Source organism: Gopherus evgoodei, chromosome 3 (assembly GCF_007399415.2).
Source record: "Gopherus evgoodei ecotype Sinaloan lineage chromosome 3, rGopEvg1_v1.p, whole genome shotgun sequence".
NCBI classification, from domain to species: domain Eukaryota; kingdom Metazoa; phylum Chordata; order Testudines; family Testudinidae; genus Gopherus; species Gopherus evgoodei.
Genome location: NC_044324.1, coordinates 125,914,449 through 125,927,710, shown reverse-complemented (window position 1 = coordinate 125,927,710; position 13,262 = coordinate 125,914,449). Strand labels below are relative to the sequence as shown.

The 13,262-nt window shown below is 39.5% G+C and overlaps 1 protein-coding gene across 1 annotated transcript in view; it reads right to left on the bottom strand.

Annotated features, from left to right (window-relative positions):
• The window catches only part of ESR1 (estrogen receptor 1), a 177,119-nt gene that overhangs the window by 13,123 nt on the left and 150,734 nt on the right, over positions 1 to 13,262 (bottom strand). The window contains exon 6 of the mRNA XM_030556594.1: positions 3,230 to 3,363. Coding sequence (XP_030412454.1) covers positions 3,230 to 3,363 — 134 coding nt within the window. The remainder of the gene's footprint in view (positions 1 to 3,229; positions 3,364 to 13,262) is intronic.

Below are 13,262 nucleotides of genomic sequence, written 5' to 3'. Positions count from 1 at the left end.
TGCTGTATGCTTCAGCTTGCATTTAAAATAAATATTTGCCCATTTTCTCTAATTTTAAACAGACAAAACATTCTGCAACCCTGCATCCCAAACTAAGCAGAAAAAATTGTAGGGAAAGGTTGCAGACCAAACTGGATGAACAAGCATCTCAAACAGGTTATTAAGATAAAGCAAAACACCTTCAAGTAATGAAAGAAGGGACGGATTAGCAAGGAAAACTGTCTCTTGCAGGTCAGAAAGCATCAGAAAAAAGTGAGAATTGCCAAAAGTCAAGCTGAGCTAGACCTTGCAAAGGAAATAAAAAACAATTGTAAAAGGTTCTTTAGCCATATAAATAAAAAGGAAACAAGGAAAGAAGCTGCGGCACTGCAAAATACTGACGATGGAGTTGAGGTTAAAGATAATCTAGGTATGGCCCAACAAACGCTTTGCCTCAGTTTTTAAAATGGGTAATGAGCAGCTATGGGGGCAGTGGCACAAGGCTAATAGGAACAAGGATACGGAAGCAGAAATCGCCACATCTGAGTTGGAAGCCAAACTCAAACAGCTTCATGGGACCACATTGGGAGGCCTGGATCATCTCCATCCATAAATATTACAAGAACTGGCACATGAAATTGCTAGTCTAATAGTAAGGATTCTTAATGATTCCATAAACTTGGGGTCATACCTTATGACTGGAGAATTGCAAATATAGTACCTATATTTAAGAAAGGAAAAAAAGTGATCTGCAAAACTACAGGCCTGTTAGCTGACCTCAATTGTATGGAAGGTTTTAGAATAAAATGTTGAGAGAGAGAAAGAGAGAGAGAGTAGTTAAGAATATAGAGGTAAAAGGTAACTTGGATAAAATACAACATGATTTTTAAAAAAAGTAGATCATGCCAGACCACCCTGATCTCTTTCTTTGAGAAGAAAACCAATTTTAAGGACAAAAGAAATGCAGTAGATCTAGTCTACCTGGATTTCAGTGAAGTATTTGATACAGTTCCACAAGCGAATTATTAATTAAATTAGACAAGATGAGGGTTAATATGAGAATTGAAAGGAGGGTAAGGAACTGGTTACAGAAGAGAGTATAGTGGTCATGCTGAAAGATCAACTGTCAGGCTGGAGGGAGGTTGCAAATAAGGTGCCTCAAAGATCAGTCTTGGAACCAATCTTATTTAACGTTTTCATTAATGACCTTGGCACAAAAAGCAATAATGTGCTAATAAAATTTGTGGATGACACAAATGTGGGAGGTATTGCCAATATGGAGGAGGACCAGAAATATTATACAAGAAGATCTGAATGACCTTGAAAACTGGAGTAAATGAAATGGTATGAAATTTAATTGTGTAAAGTCATACATTTAGGGACTAACAACAAGAATTTTTGCTATAAACTGGGGATGTATCAGTTGGAAGCAACAGAGATGGGTTACCTAGGGAGGTGGTGGAATCTCCATTCTTGGAGGTTTTTAAGGCTCAGCTTGACAAAGCCCTAGCTGGGGTGATTTAGTTGGGGTTGGTCCTGCTTTGAGCAGGGAGTTGGACTAGATCACTTCCTGAGGTTTCTTCAACCCCATATCTTCTCTGATTCTATGAAGGCTGGGGGGAGATATGCTTGCTCTCTATAAATACATCAGAGGGATAAATGTCAGGGAGGGAGATGAGTTACTCAAGTTAAGTGCCAGCATTGGCCAAGAACAAATGGATATAAACTAGACACAAACAAGTTTAGGCTTGAAATTATACAAAGCCTTCTAACTACCAGAGGAGTGAAGTTCTGGAACAACCTTCCAAGAGGAATAGTGGGGACAAAAATCCTAAGTTATAAGATGGAGCTTGATAAGTTTATGAAGGTTGAGATTGCTTACAATGGCACATGGTCCATCTACAACTGTTATTCACAGATATTTCCAATGCCCGTATATGGAACACTGGAGGGGAGGGCTTTGAGTTTTACAGAGAATTCTTTTTTAGGTGTCTGGCTGATGGGTCTTGCCCACATGCTCAGGCTCTAACAGACTGCCATATATGGGGTCAGGCAGGAACTTTCCACCAAGACAGATTGGTAGAGTACTTAGGAGGTTGCCAACTTCCACTGCAGCATGGGCCACAGGTTACTTGCTGGTTTGAACTAGAGCAGGAGTTCTCAAACCAGGGGTTGTGACCCCTCAAGAGGTCATGAGGTTATTACATGCAGGTTGCAAGCTATCAGCCTCCAGCCCCCCAAACCCTGCTTCACCTCCAGCATTTATAATAGTGTTAAATATATTTTTAAAATATGTGCTTTTAATTTATAAGGGGGATCACACTCCAAGGCTTGCTGTGTTAAAGGAGTCACCAATACAAAAGTTTGAGAACCATGGAATTAGAGTAAATGGTGGATTCATTGTAATTTGAAGTCTTTAAATCAAAATTTGAGGACTTTGGTAACTTGGCTAAAGGTATGGAGCTACTATAGGAGTGGGAGGGTGAGATTCTGTGGCTACAGTGTGAAGAAGATCAGGTTAGATGATTGTGATGGTCTCTTTTGGCCTAAAAATCCATGAGTTTAAGGTGATGCCAATTTTCTGTAATCACTTCTGAGAGCAGAGCCTTGTTTAACAGAACTTAACATTACGGCTTTAGAAAAGTGCTGTATGCTTCAGCCTGCATTTAGAATAAATCTTTTTCTATTTTCTCTCATTTTAAACAGACAAAACCTTCTGGTCAAAGATGCAAGATCCTTTCTTTTTGTGCCTTACTTCTCAGCTTTATTTGGCCATTTCAACCTTGGTCTTAACACAGTTCTGACAAATTTAGCCATGCCTTTGCCATCCCTTCCCTTAGTCTTACCACCTAAACAGGAATGTTTACGCTCCAGTTCTAAAACTAAAACTAGAATCACCCCTTGACATTATGAGGGTTGTCTCAATTATTGTCATCACCTCCTCTCAGATCTTTTTCATACCAATCTTGACCCACCTCCAATCCATCAAAAATACTGCCCAAATCATCCTTTAGGTCTGTTGCTTTCAGTATATCAACTCTGTTTTTAATTAATTCCCTGGCTTCCTCTTGTACTGCACAAGTTTACACTGTCTGTCTTTGCCTTAAGGCTTTTACATCACAAATTCCCAGTCTAATGCTCTGATCCAGCCTCTTTTCGCATCCAAACAACAACTGAAATCACACAGCAATAATAAAATTCAATTACTACATTAAATAATAAAAGTGTTATATGTGAACATGCCACTTACCTGAATTGAGCAAGATGATTGACTTAAGGCACACAAATTCCTCCCCCTGGAGATTCATCACACGGAACCGAGCAGCAGTGGCCAGCAGCATGTCAAAGATCTCCACCATGCCCTCTACGCACTTCCCTTGATTCCTGCAAGAACACAATCACAGAGCAAGCTATTCACAAGTTTATCCAAACAGCAAGATGTTTTTCATCCCTAGATCCTTCCACTACACTTTGACTTCTTAATTATCAACTCCATTCTGATTGTGTAGTGCATTTACTCACTATGCTCACTTTGTACCAACGTGTCTAAATAAAGTGGAAGGCAGTGGAGGATAAGGGCCAACATCTCAAAGCTAAAATATAGAAATTTTTATTTTTTCAAAAGAGTTGCTAATTACTTAATGGGCTGTACACCCAGTAGGAGTCATCCTGAAGATTAACTTCCTGTGAGCAAACCGTCTTAAGAACAAAGATGTTTTTAAAAGATATTGTCCTTTTTCTTTTTCCCTCTTTACTGCTTTGATTAATTTGTCTCCTCTTTTTCTTTACTCTTTCATTACATAACCTTTCAAACATTTTTCTTTATGCTTCACGGTACTTCTCCCTAACCTTTTCCTGTTGCCACTGTAAACCAGTATTCTGACTTGTTACTGATATTTCTCTTACATTAGTGTAATGATTCAGGAGTCCCTTGTTATTTAATGGCACTCATGTCATGACATTATATGATTTTGTTTAGCTCAAGACAAAGCTCAGTGCTGCCGTAAAGCATCCAACCAGCCCACTAACAATGGCATTTAACCCATGACCCACTGTTCACAATGACAGACTTTGGGTGATTAAATCAGATGGTCCATATGCACTCAGAGTAGTAGTTAGTATAAATAAATATTCATGGATGGGGCAGAGGAGGAAGAGGAAGAGTGAGAGTGACTGGGTAGGGTATTTACCTGGGAGGTTAAGAGACCCAAATTTAAGTCCCTGATCTGAATGAGGCACTCACGATCCAGGTTAATGCCCTAACCTTTGGGATATTGCCTGTTCTGGAGTGGGTCTTTCTCTCAAAATTCTAGTTATCAGTCACTTGATTTCAGAGCAGCAACAACAGCTAAAACATAGGATTTGGTAATCTGCAAAAGCAGCTGCTGCTCAGCCTCAGTATTGACTCACTAACATCAGAGCAGCAAGACTGGTGAAAAGCTGCATGGGGAAAATAGTGTGGAAAGTCTGTACATCGGTAAGGTAAGATGTACCTCTCTGTATGGACATCAATGAATTGAAAAGAAAAGCGGTGTTAAAAATTTTCATGAACAAATAAAAATAATTAGTAATGCAAAGCAAGGGGTAAAAGATGCATACAATTCACGCTTTTCCTCAAATCTCTACTTCCCATTAAAAGGTACATCCTCAGAAAACAAAACCCTTGAATCATTCCATGAAGTTTTATAAGAAGACTGGCATCTTGCTCTGTTCAGCTTCTTTGTTTCTGGCAAAGCAGCTAGTAGTTTTGTGTTAAACTGGAGGAGAATTAAACCTCCACATGTAGAAGGTTTCAGAGGAGCTAGAAGTCTCCATTTCAACAGTTTGCAAATTCCCAGATAAAAATGAGACAAGAATTATGGATAGCTAGCAGTAAGAACAGGATTTCAGTATGCAGTGGCTCTTGGCATATTCCAAAGAATGTTTCCATTGCAGACCATTAAGGAGGCTTTGTAAGAAATATACCTGCTCCTCAAAAGCCATCTAGCTACTATCAGCCAGTTTTCAGCTTAAAGCACCTAAGAACATTACACAGTCTGGACTGATTCTGAGATTTTCACATTACTGTTTTCAATGTATATTTCTTGGCAAAGATAGATTTTTTTTAGGTGCTCCAATGAGCTCTCATTTTAAAGAGTCATATGATTCAACTGAGAGGAAAACGATCTTTCAGTAGCAAGTAATATACTTTGGTCAATCAGGTATCCTACTGATAATGTCTTTGTAAAGAACTTCAGGTGTAACGATACTGACCTATTTAGATATTTTAACAACTATTAGTTCACACAAGTTCAATACTCCAATCAAGGATGCCTTGTCAAGTAGCTCTACTGTACGGCTAAAATTTTAGATTACTTTGGCTTCAGCAAAAATCTTAAATATTTATCATTTAGTTATTTGCAATACCATGGCCTTAATTTTCAAACTTGTGTCTAAAAAGTACTACATTCACATTTAAGCACCTCCAGAATTATCTGAATTTCATAGATTCAGAGCACCTGCAGTTCTCATTTACTCCAATTGCAGTTGAGGATACTACAGACCCTCCGAAAAATCCAACTTTTTTAATTACGTGTCAATGTGGGTTTAGTTGCCTAACTCTAAGTTCCCAGATTTGAAAATATTGGCTTATGAGACTTGTGCCTTCTTCACAGAGGTGTGGAGCAACTTCAGCTCCCACAGAAGTCAATGGGAGCTGCAGGTGCTTGGCAGCTTTGAAAAAATCTGGCCACGAGTCTAATATTGCCAGGATGACCAATCGGCTCTTAATGCCCTTTGCTGATAAACTACCCTGCTAAAGCTATAGGCGATAGATGAATTAATATCTGTTCCAGAAGAGAAAATAAGAAACTTCTCTGGTGAAGACTCTATGCTATTTGTTTGTTTCATTTCAGAGATCCTTTCAGTCACAAGGATTTTTAAAGTTTGATCAACTGTGCATGTATTAGAAGGCTTAAGAGTATAAGCCATTAATAGGATGCTCATATGACAGAACTTATGGGGAAGGAATTATGGGATGTCTGTATCTTGGTTTAGGAAGGAAAGTGAAAACACCAGTGAATATTTGATTATCCATTGACTCCCTGCCCACTCAAGATTGCTCTCCTCATTTTAAAGAACCCTCATGATCCCAATATATCTCCATGATTTCATCTCTCCCTCTACTCCCTGTCACACTTCCCAACATAACTTCATCTCTGACCCCTTCATGGCCTACTTGAGAGCACCTCACTCAGCAATCACCTATCTCAGAGCAGAGTGCAACAATCCTTTCTCTTCAAACTGGGGACTTAGGCTATAGATTCCTGCAATTCACTGTGATTACCTCACCATATCTGACCTCAGTTCAGCATCTGCATTTCCACTCTCTCAGGAGCAATAATAGGATCATCAGTGACTATCAGCTCTGACAGAAAAGTGCTATTTATTCAGAACAAAAGCAATTCAGAGAAAACGTATCATAAAAACAAACATCTGCATTTTAGCTTACCAGCTGTTCAGCCATCTTCTACATGGAGCCCGTCACAGGATTAGTGTATTCAGGCCCTCTCATAGTGCTTGTCTCTGGTCATAGACTCATGTCAGTTCTTGGATCAAGTGTGAATGACACTCTCTAAGTTAGGAATGTCACTTTATAAACTTTCAGGCGTTTTGCATGTTAGGCCTCTTGAGCTATTTCCAGGGAGTGAAACTTCAAAATGACCTGTTACCTACATTGTTTTCGATATTGGAGATTTTCATTAATTACCTCTTGTTGACTTTAGTTCCTGCCAGACACTTCCTTTATTTTATCCCTTGAGACAGAATTCCAATCTCAATCACCTGCAAGCTCATAAAGATGTATCAAAATGTACATAAATATTAGAATAGTCTTTGAATATACCATGTGTCTGTGGCATTTGTGTGTCTCCTTCTAATACACTTTGAATATTCCATGTTTCCGAAGTCTCACGTCTGTCACACCCCCTTTCTCCAGTGTTGACCTACATCAGAGGTTGCTCTTTTGCTGCTACCATAGCAATTATTTGGTGAAGTCTGCTCTCCTCCCTCCTGATTCCTCATCCCTTTTTCAAATGCAGCTCAAAACTTCTACCTCTTCTGTGTTGCCCACAATCAGGAAGCTGTAATTCATACTTGCACTCCCTATTACCAACCCTTCATATCTCTCATTTACTTTCCCCTTTGTATTGTGGCAGCTGGCTACTGCACATTGTGAGACAGTGATACTGTTACCACATCCGCTGTCAGAAGTCTGCTCTGTTGCCTTTCATTCTTCCAACAATGAATAAGAGTATTTTCAAACATTTAGAGCTTGTACATCTATTTAAACCAGCGTAGGCTAAGTACAGCACACTATGGGGCATGAGATCAAGTTAAATTAAGTGACAAACTTGAAAATCACTACTTGAACTCTCAAGTTGCTATTCTCTACTTTGTCATCCCTACTAATTTTGTCAAGAGCAGTGAAAGCAGCAGTTGTCTGTTTACTCTGAAATGCGAGACCTCACGGAGGTGGTTTTTTTAGAGCACTGGGAGAAACTCTCTCCCAGCACTTTGCCGTGACTACACAAGCCACATTGAAGTGCTGCCATGGCAGTGCTTTAGCATTCCCAGTGTAGACTAGCCCTCAGTGTGAGATATTTCTGTCAGATACTTATAAGTCCCCAGTGTCACATGATCCTTTATTGTTATACTATGGTAAAAAAGAAGGATTTTAAGTGAGTGCTTGGAGAGGTTCATGGAATGGTCCAGTTCCAGCAATTATTTCTTATTAGTGTTGAGCCTTTTAACCAAGTATACAAATACACAGCCAGCACCTGAATACAGAATAAAAGCCTTTACATCACCCTCTTTCAAGATGGTTTCCTCTGTAAAGACCGTGGCAAAAGGTTTATATTTGGACTACTGTGGTTATAGCTTCTGCTTCAAACTGGCACTGAGTGCAGATGTGCACAAAAATGAGAAAAGGTAACTAAGCATGAACTTTTCATTTTTCAAAAAGCTCTTTAGTTTTGGTTCCGATTTAATTTTGGACAAAAAGCATGTGCTAATAGAGTCAATGTATGAATCACAGTCTAAGAATCCCCAGCAGTATGGGGATTAGAACTGGACTCAAACTAATAGGTGGAATGAAATCTGCTTGCCCCCAAATAATGAGGAAGTTTAGTTTGGGTCTTTGCAACTCCAACCTTTTTCTCTAAGAGGCCAAACTGGAGAATCAGTTCCAAACTAACCTCAAACTCTGGAGATGTTTGGATTCAAACACTATTTTGGATTTGAAAGCTTGGGCCCATTTTTAACTCTGCCTCAGGATGCTATGGTATGAGATGTCATTTGGGGAATGTTGTGGTAAATACTCTTTAAGCTAAAAAGAAATAATTAATCTGTACAATCCATCAGTATATTTATGTAGCAACTATCACTGTAGTAACTAGATGGCAAACACAGAAAATTATACAAAAGGATACACTAGCTGCAACCACCATAAAAGCACAGTGACTCATTCTCAGCCTACATGGGAAATATCAAAACAAAACAGCAGCAGCAAAATGCATGAGGACTGGGAACAGATAATAAAGCAACTCAGAACAGCCATAATGCACTACATTATTTGTAAAGGATGCAAGAGCTGTCTAATATTTCACAAATATTACATGTTATCTGTCCTAGTATTATTGGGGGGTGGGATAACTCAGTGGTTTGAGCACTGGTCTGCTAAACCCAGGGTTGTAAGCTCAATCCTTGAGGGGGACATTCAGAGATCTGGGGAAAATCAGTAGTTGGTCCTGGTAGAGAAGGCAGGGGGGCTGGAATCAATGAACTTTTGGGGTCCCTTCTAGTTCTATGAGATAGGTATATCTCCATTTTTAAAAAAATGTGGGATTTGGTTATTACATGGGGCAGGGTCACAAGCTGTCAACCTCCATCCCAACCCACATTTGACCTCCAGTATTTATAATAGTGTTAAATATTTTAAAGTGTTTTTAATTCAGAAGAGAGGTCACACTCAGAGGCTTGCTGTGTGAAAGGGGTCACCAATACAAAAGTTTGAGAACCACTGGTTTAGCTGGTAACCCCAGAGGGTAGGAACCAAGCAGGAAAAACTGAATCCCAGAACTTTGGGGCAGTTAAAAGGACAGCCTGTGAAGACCAAGAGGGAGAGAGGAAGGCAGGGACTGCTGGGGAAAGGATGGGGGTTTTGGATAAGGTAGGCTTGTCTGGGCCATAAGGTAAAGACTGGTTGGTTCTGTGAAAAAACCTTCTCTCTTTTTATGCTTTGTTCCTACTACTGAGAACAAACAATACTCTGCTTAAAAGACTGTTTGGGGTTACTGTATTCACCACTGGTCACAGCTCCCAAGGAGGAGACTTGCAGTAGTTGAACCCAGTCAGGTCTGCACAGAGGAAGTGCAGGGGAGCAGTCAATAACAGGAGAATTGTGGGATTTCACCCTGAGAGAAATGAAGGCCTGTCATTAGAAAAGCTGCACTCAGGGACTAGAAAGTGATCCAGGGGACAGCTAGCCCTGAACCATTACTCTCCTTGATACTAAAAGAAAGGAATTTTATAGAAAACCAATAAACCTCTTTACTGTAGTAAGAATGAATTCCTTCGTTACTGAAGTACAGACTATGCATATTTCTGATCTACACAGGTGGCATCATGCCTCACTGCACACTGTAGTTCTCAATAGCAACTGCCTCTTTCTTATAGCACTGTTCTGAAGAGATGCTAACATCCCTCATAAAGGTTGGGATCAACTGTGGGCCATAACCTATATAAATGCATTTTAATATCAGTTTATGGGGTTAAAAATGTCTCTTGCTGCTGAATAGGAATCCATACTTCACTAGATATTATGGAGATGAGCGCTTTACAAATGCAAATACACACATAAACAGTAATTTGTTTAGCAATCATTTTTCACTCAAGGATAGCATTATTTGGCACTGCTAGATCAGTGTAGCCTCTGCTATACACTTAATCATGGGGAGAATAAAGCAAATGAGCATTGGACAAGTCAATTTAATCAAATTTTGCAGTTTTATTAGAAAGGTCACATTTACTGTTCCATTGAGGTTGATGGAGTTTCGACCCCCAGGGGTGAATTTGTCCCCTGAAGTGTGCAAGCAGCACAGCATCTTTTCTAGAAGGCTTCATTCATCTTGATGAGAGGTGATATTTAACAGATCTGTAGGCTAACAGGTGGCAGAAATCTCCATCCTTCCTCATGCCTCCACTATGATAATTATAATAAAACTGGGATAGCTATTGTGTTCAAACCATGACAGCAGTTGATACAGTGGTGCGGAGGATGTAAGACACTCTTATCAAGCGTTTCTGCTGGGCAATCATATTTACAGACCTCTGGAGTTACCCTTGTTCTTAATAAAGGAACATCACCACCACCACCACCACTATGAGATTTTGTTTATAGTTCCAAGTTCTGATTTCAAATATACCTTACATAAAATCATAATGTCATCACCATAATATAAATAGAATATAAATACCCAAGATGATCCAAAACTCTAGATAGACTTTCTCCTGATTATTTTTAATGTTCTTTGACTTGTGAAATACCCTTGAAAAGTCTTCACTGTGGCTTGTAGAGACCCCAAAAACACATAAGCAGAATTGAAAACTTGAAAAGAATTGCAAGTCTGATACTTAAAATGCATGTTTATCTAGTTATCCATAGCCTATAACTGCAATGTAATAACAAGCCTCAAGGTATATCAATAAAGCAAAAAGTGGAAGAGAATTTAGTCAATTTCTGCATTTTATTAGTTCACTGCAGGCTGCTGCACTCAGCTCTGTTAAGTGACTTGTTTACAGACTGGTTGTTGGAGGTCTGGTTTCCAGAGTGGAACTTGTCGCTGTCATTGGTTAATTGAAAATTAAATCTATACATAGATTTTTAAAAAATGCTTTTGAAATGCAGCAGTGGGTTTAGTTAGTGTTTATGTGCTTACTTCCTTGGCAATAAATAGAAATAATATGTCACTAATTAAATGCTTTGAATCAAAGCTCTGTATCTACCCTGCTTCTATTTTTTCTAATAAGCTGATGGTAAATTGGAGAAATCTTATTTACTTTGTTCTGCACCAAAGTTTTGCTGTCCCTTTAATCAAGAGACAGAGTTATTATGAGTGTGATGTCCTGAGGCATTTGAAACATTTTACGAGATGTGAGGAACCAGCTAAGCATCCTATAGTCCCTTTCTGATTTTATTCTATTGTGCTTAGCCTTTTATTACAGACTCATTGCTGTAGAATCTGAGTGCCTGAAAGCACAACATGCACAGGAAACTCAGTAAGAGACAGTTTTCAGATGTGGTGGGACATTTTCAAACCAAAGCCAGAAAGCTAAATAAGAATGGAAACTGTTCATCTGCACTCAGCTGATGAATGCAGCAGATATTTATGCTAGTCTTCAAATTATTTGATTCACCCATAGCTGTGGGTTAAGCAGGATATCCAACCAATGCCCTTCGCCATTGCTCAACATAGAAGGGAGTGAAGAGAGACTTTGTGGATCCCCAGGAAAAGACACAGAGAGGGAAGAAGGCCCAAAAGATGCTGGACATGCACTTATCCCAAACACACCAAAGGGGACCAGCAAGCCCCTGAGTTTCTCCCCAACAACACAAAAGTAGGCTCGTAAAAGAGCTGGGGTTTACATAACAGTATTATGCACTGTTATCCATTTTTGAAGTAATGATGATAGGGTCTGGCACACTTACATGTAATTATGAAATATTAATGCTAGGTTGTTGCCTTATTAATTAATTTCATTATTATTACTGTTTTCCTGGTAATTCTAGCAGCAGGACATGAATTGAAAGGGAGAGACCAGCATTTAGGCCAGCAACTTAAAAGGTTGCCCACTCCATGGAATCAACTCCAGTTGGAGAGTGCTCCTTCTGTGGTCATGGAAGGAGGTACTCTACAGCCAGATACTCATTCACAACCCTTCTGTTGCTCTCTGGACCCTGTGGCTCTGCACAGTTATCCTCTCCAAAAAGAGACAGAAGGAACAAGGCTGTTGACACTGCAGGTCAGATGATGTCAGAGGCTAACATTCAGCTAAATTTAGGTACATATCTGGAGCTTAATACAGCACTACCAACATAGCATTGTACCAGGAAATCTGATAGAATCATAGGCTTAGATGACATAAGCCAGTGATCTGAATTCTCTCGTGCCATCTGTTGATGACATGGCGGCAAAGACCTCCGTGGCAGAGCATATTTGCACAGAAACACCTACTTTGCCAAGGTATTCAGTAGAATGTTTTGCCAAACTGTGGCTGTTTTGGGTTAAAATTCACTTAAATCTTGACTAAAGGGCAGCAGAACTATAATTAATATGCCCTAGTTGAGGGGCAAATGATTACCACCCAAGAAACTGTGGGGCAGGTGTTTACTTACTGCTTGTACACCTTTCGTAATTGATGCTGTATTCCCTCTCCTCTTAATAAAAGCTTTTTTTTTTGTTAGGCACAGACTTAGTGCTTGCGAGAGAGGAAGAATTCTGTCTTAGAGTTGTACCAGGGTGGTATTAACTGTTCTTGAGCTGGTCCTGTTTTGTAATGTTACATTTCCCTCCCAAATGACAACGAGCTAAGGGTCAAATCTATCAAATTTCAGTCCTGGACTAGTGACATCTTTAAGATCTGTTTTCTTGGGCACCATTCAGGCTAGCAACATCTGCCTTATCCTGTGGAGAGCAAAGCATCTCCCCTTTTCAACAGCTTAAAGCATCTGTTTCCAGCCAGGCCTGTTCATGAGATATAGTCCTAAAAATGGCATATCATTCAGAATAACCATGTACATTGCATGACTTTTTGTGAAGTGTGTCTATTTTTCTACTTCACAATAAGTATTAACTGAGCTTCTCTAAAAGGGCCAGCTATCACTTTAAAATTGCATGTATTGTACCAATCACCCCTATTATTTTAACCCTGATAGAGATGTCTGTCTCATTAATTACACTATCAACAGTACAGCAACAGAAACAGATTCTTGTTTGTACAATTGCTTCCTGACTCCCAAACAGCATTATTTGCTCTTAAAGTCTACTGCTATTCCATCTGCACGAGGATGGCCAGGGAAATGGCTCAAAGGAGTGACCACCCCATCCAGGAAATGAGGACAAAGAAGAAAATGTTATTTGTCAATGCAGACCTCCTCTTCTCTGAATGTTTCCCCTCCTCTCCCCTCCCCGAGTTAGCTAAAGGGAGGATAATCACAGAATCATAGAATATCAAGGTTGGAAGGG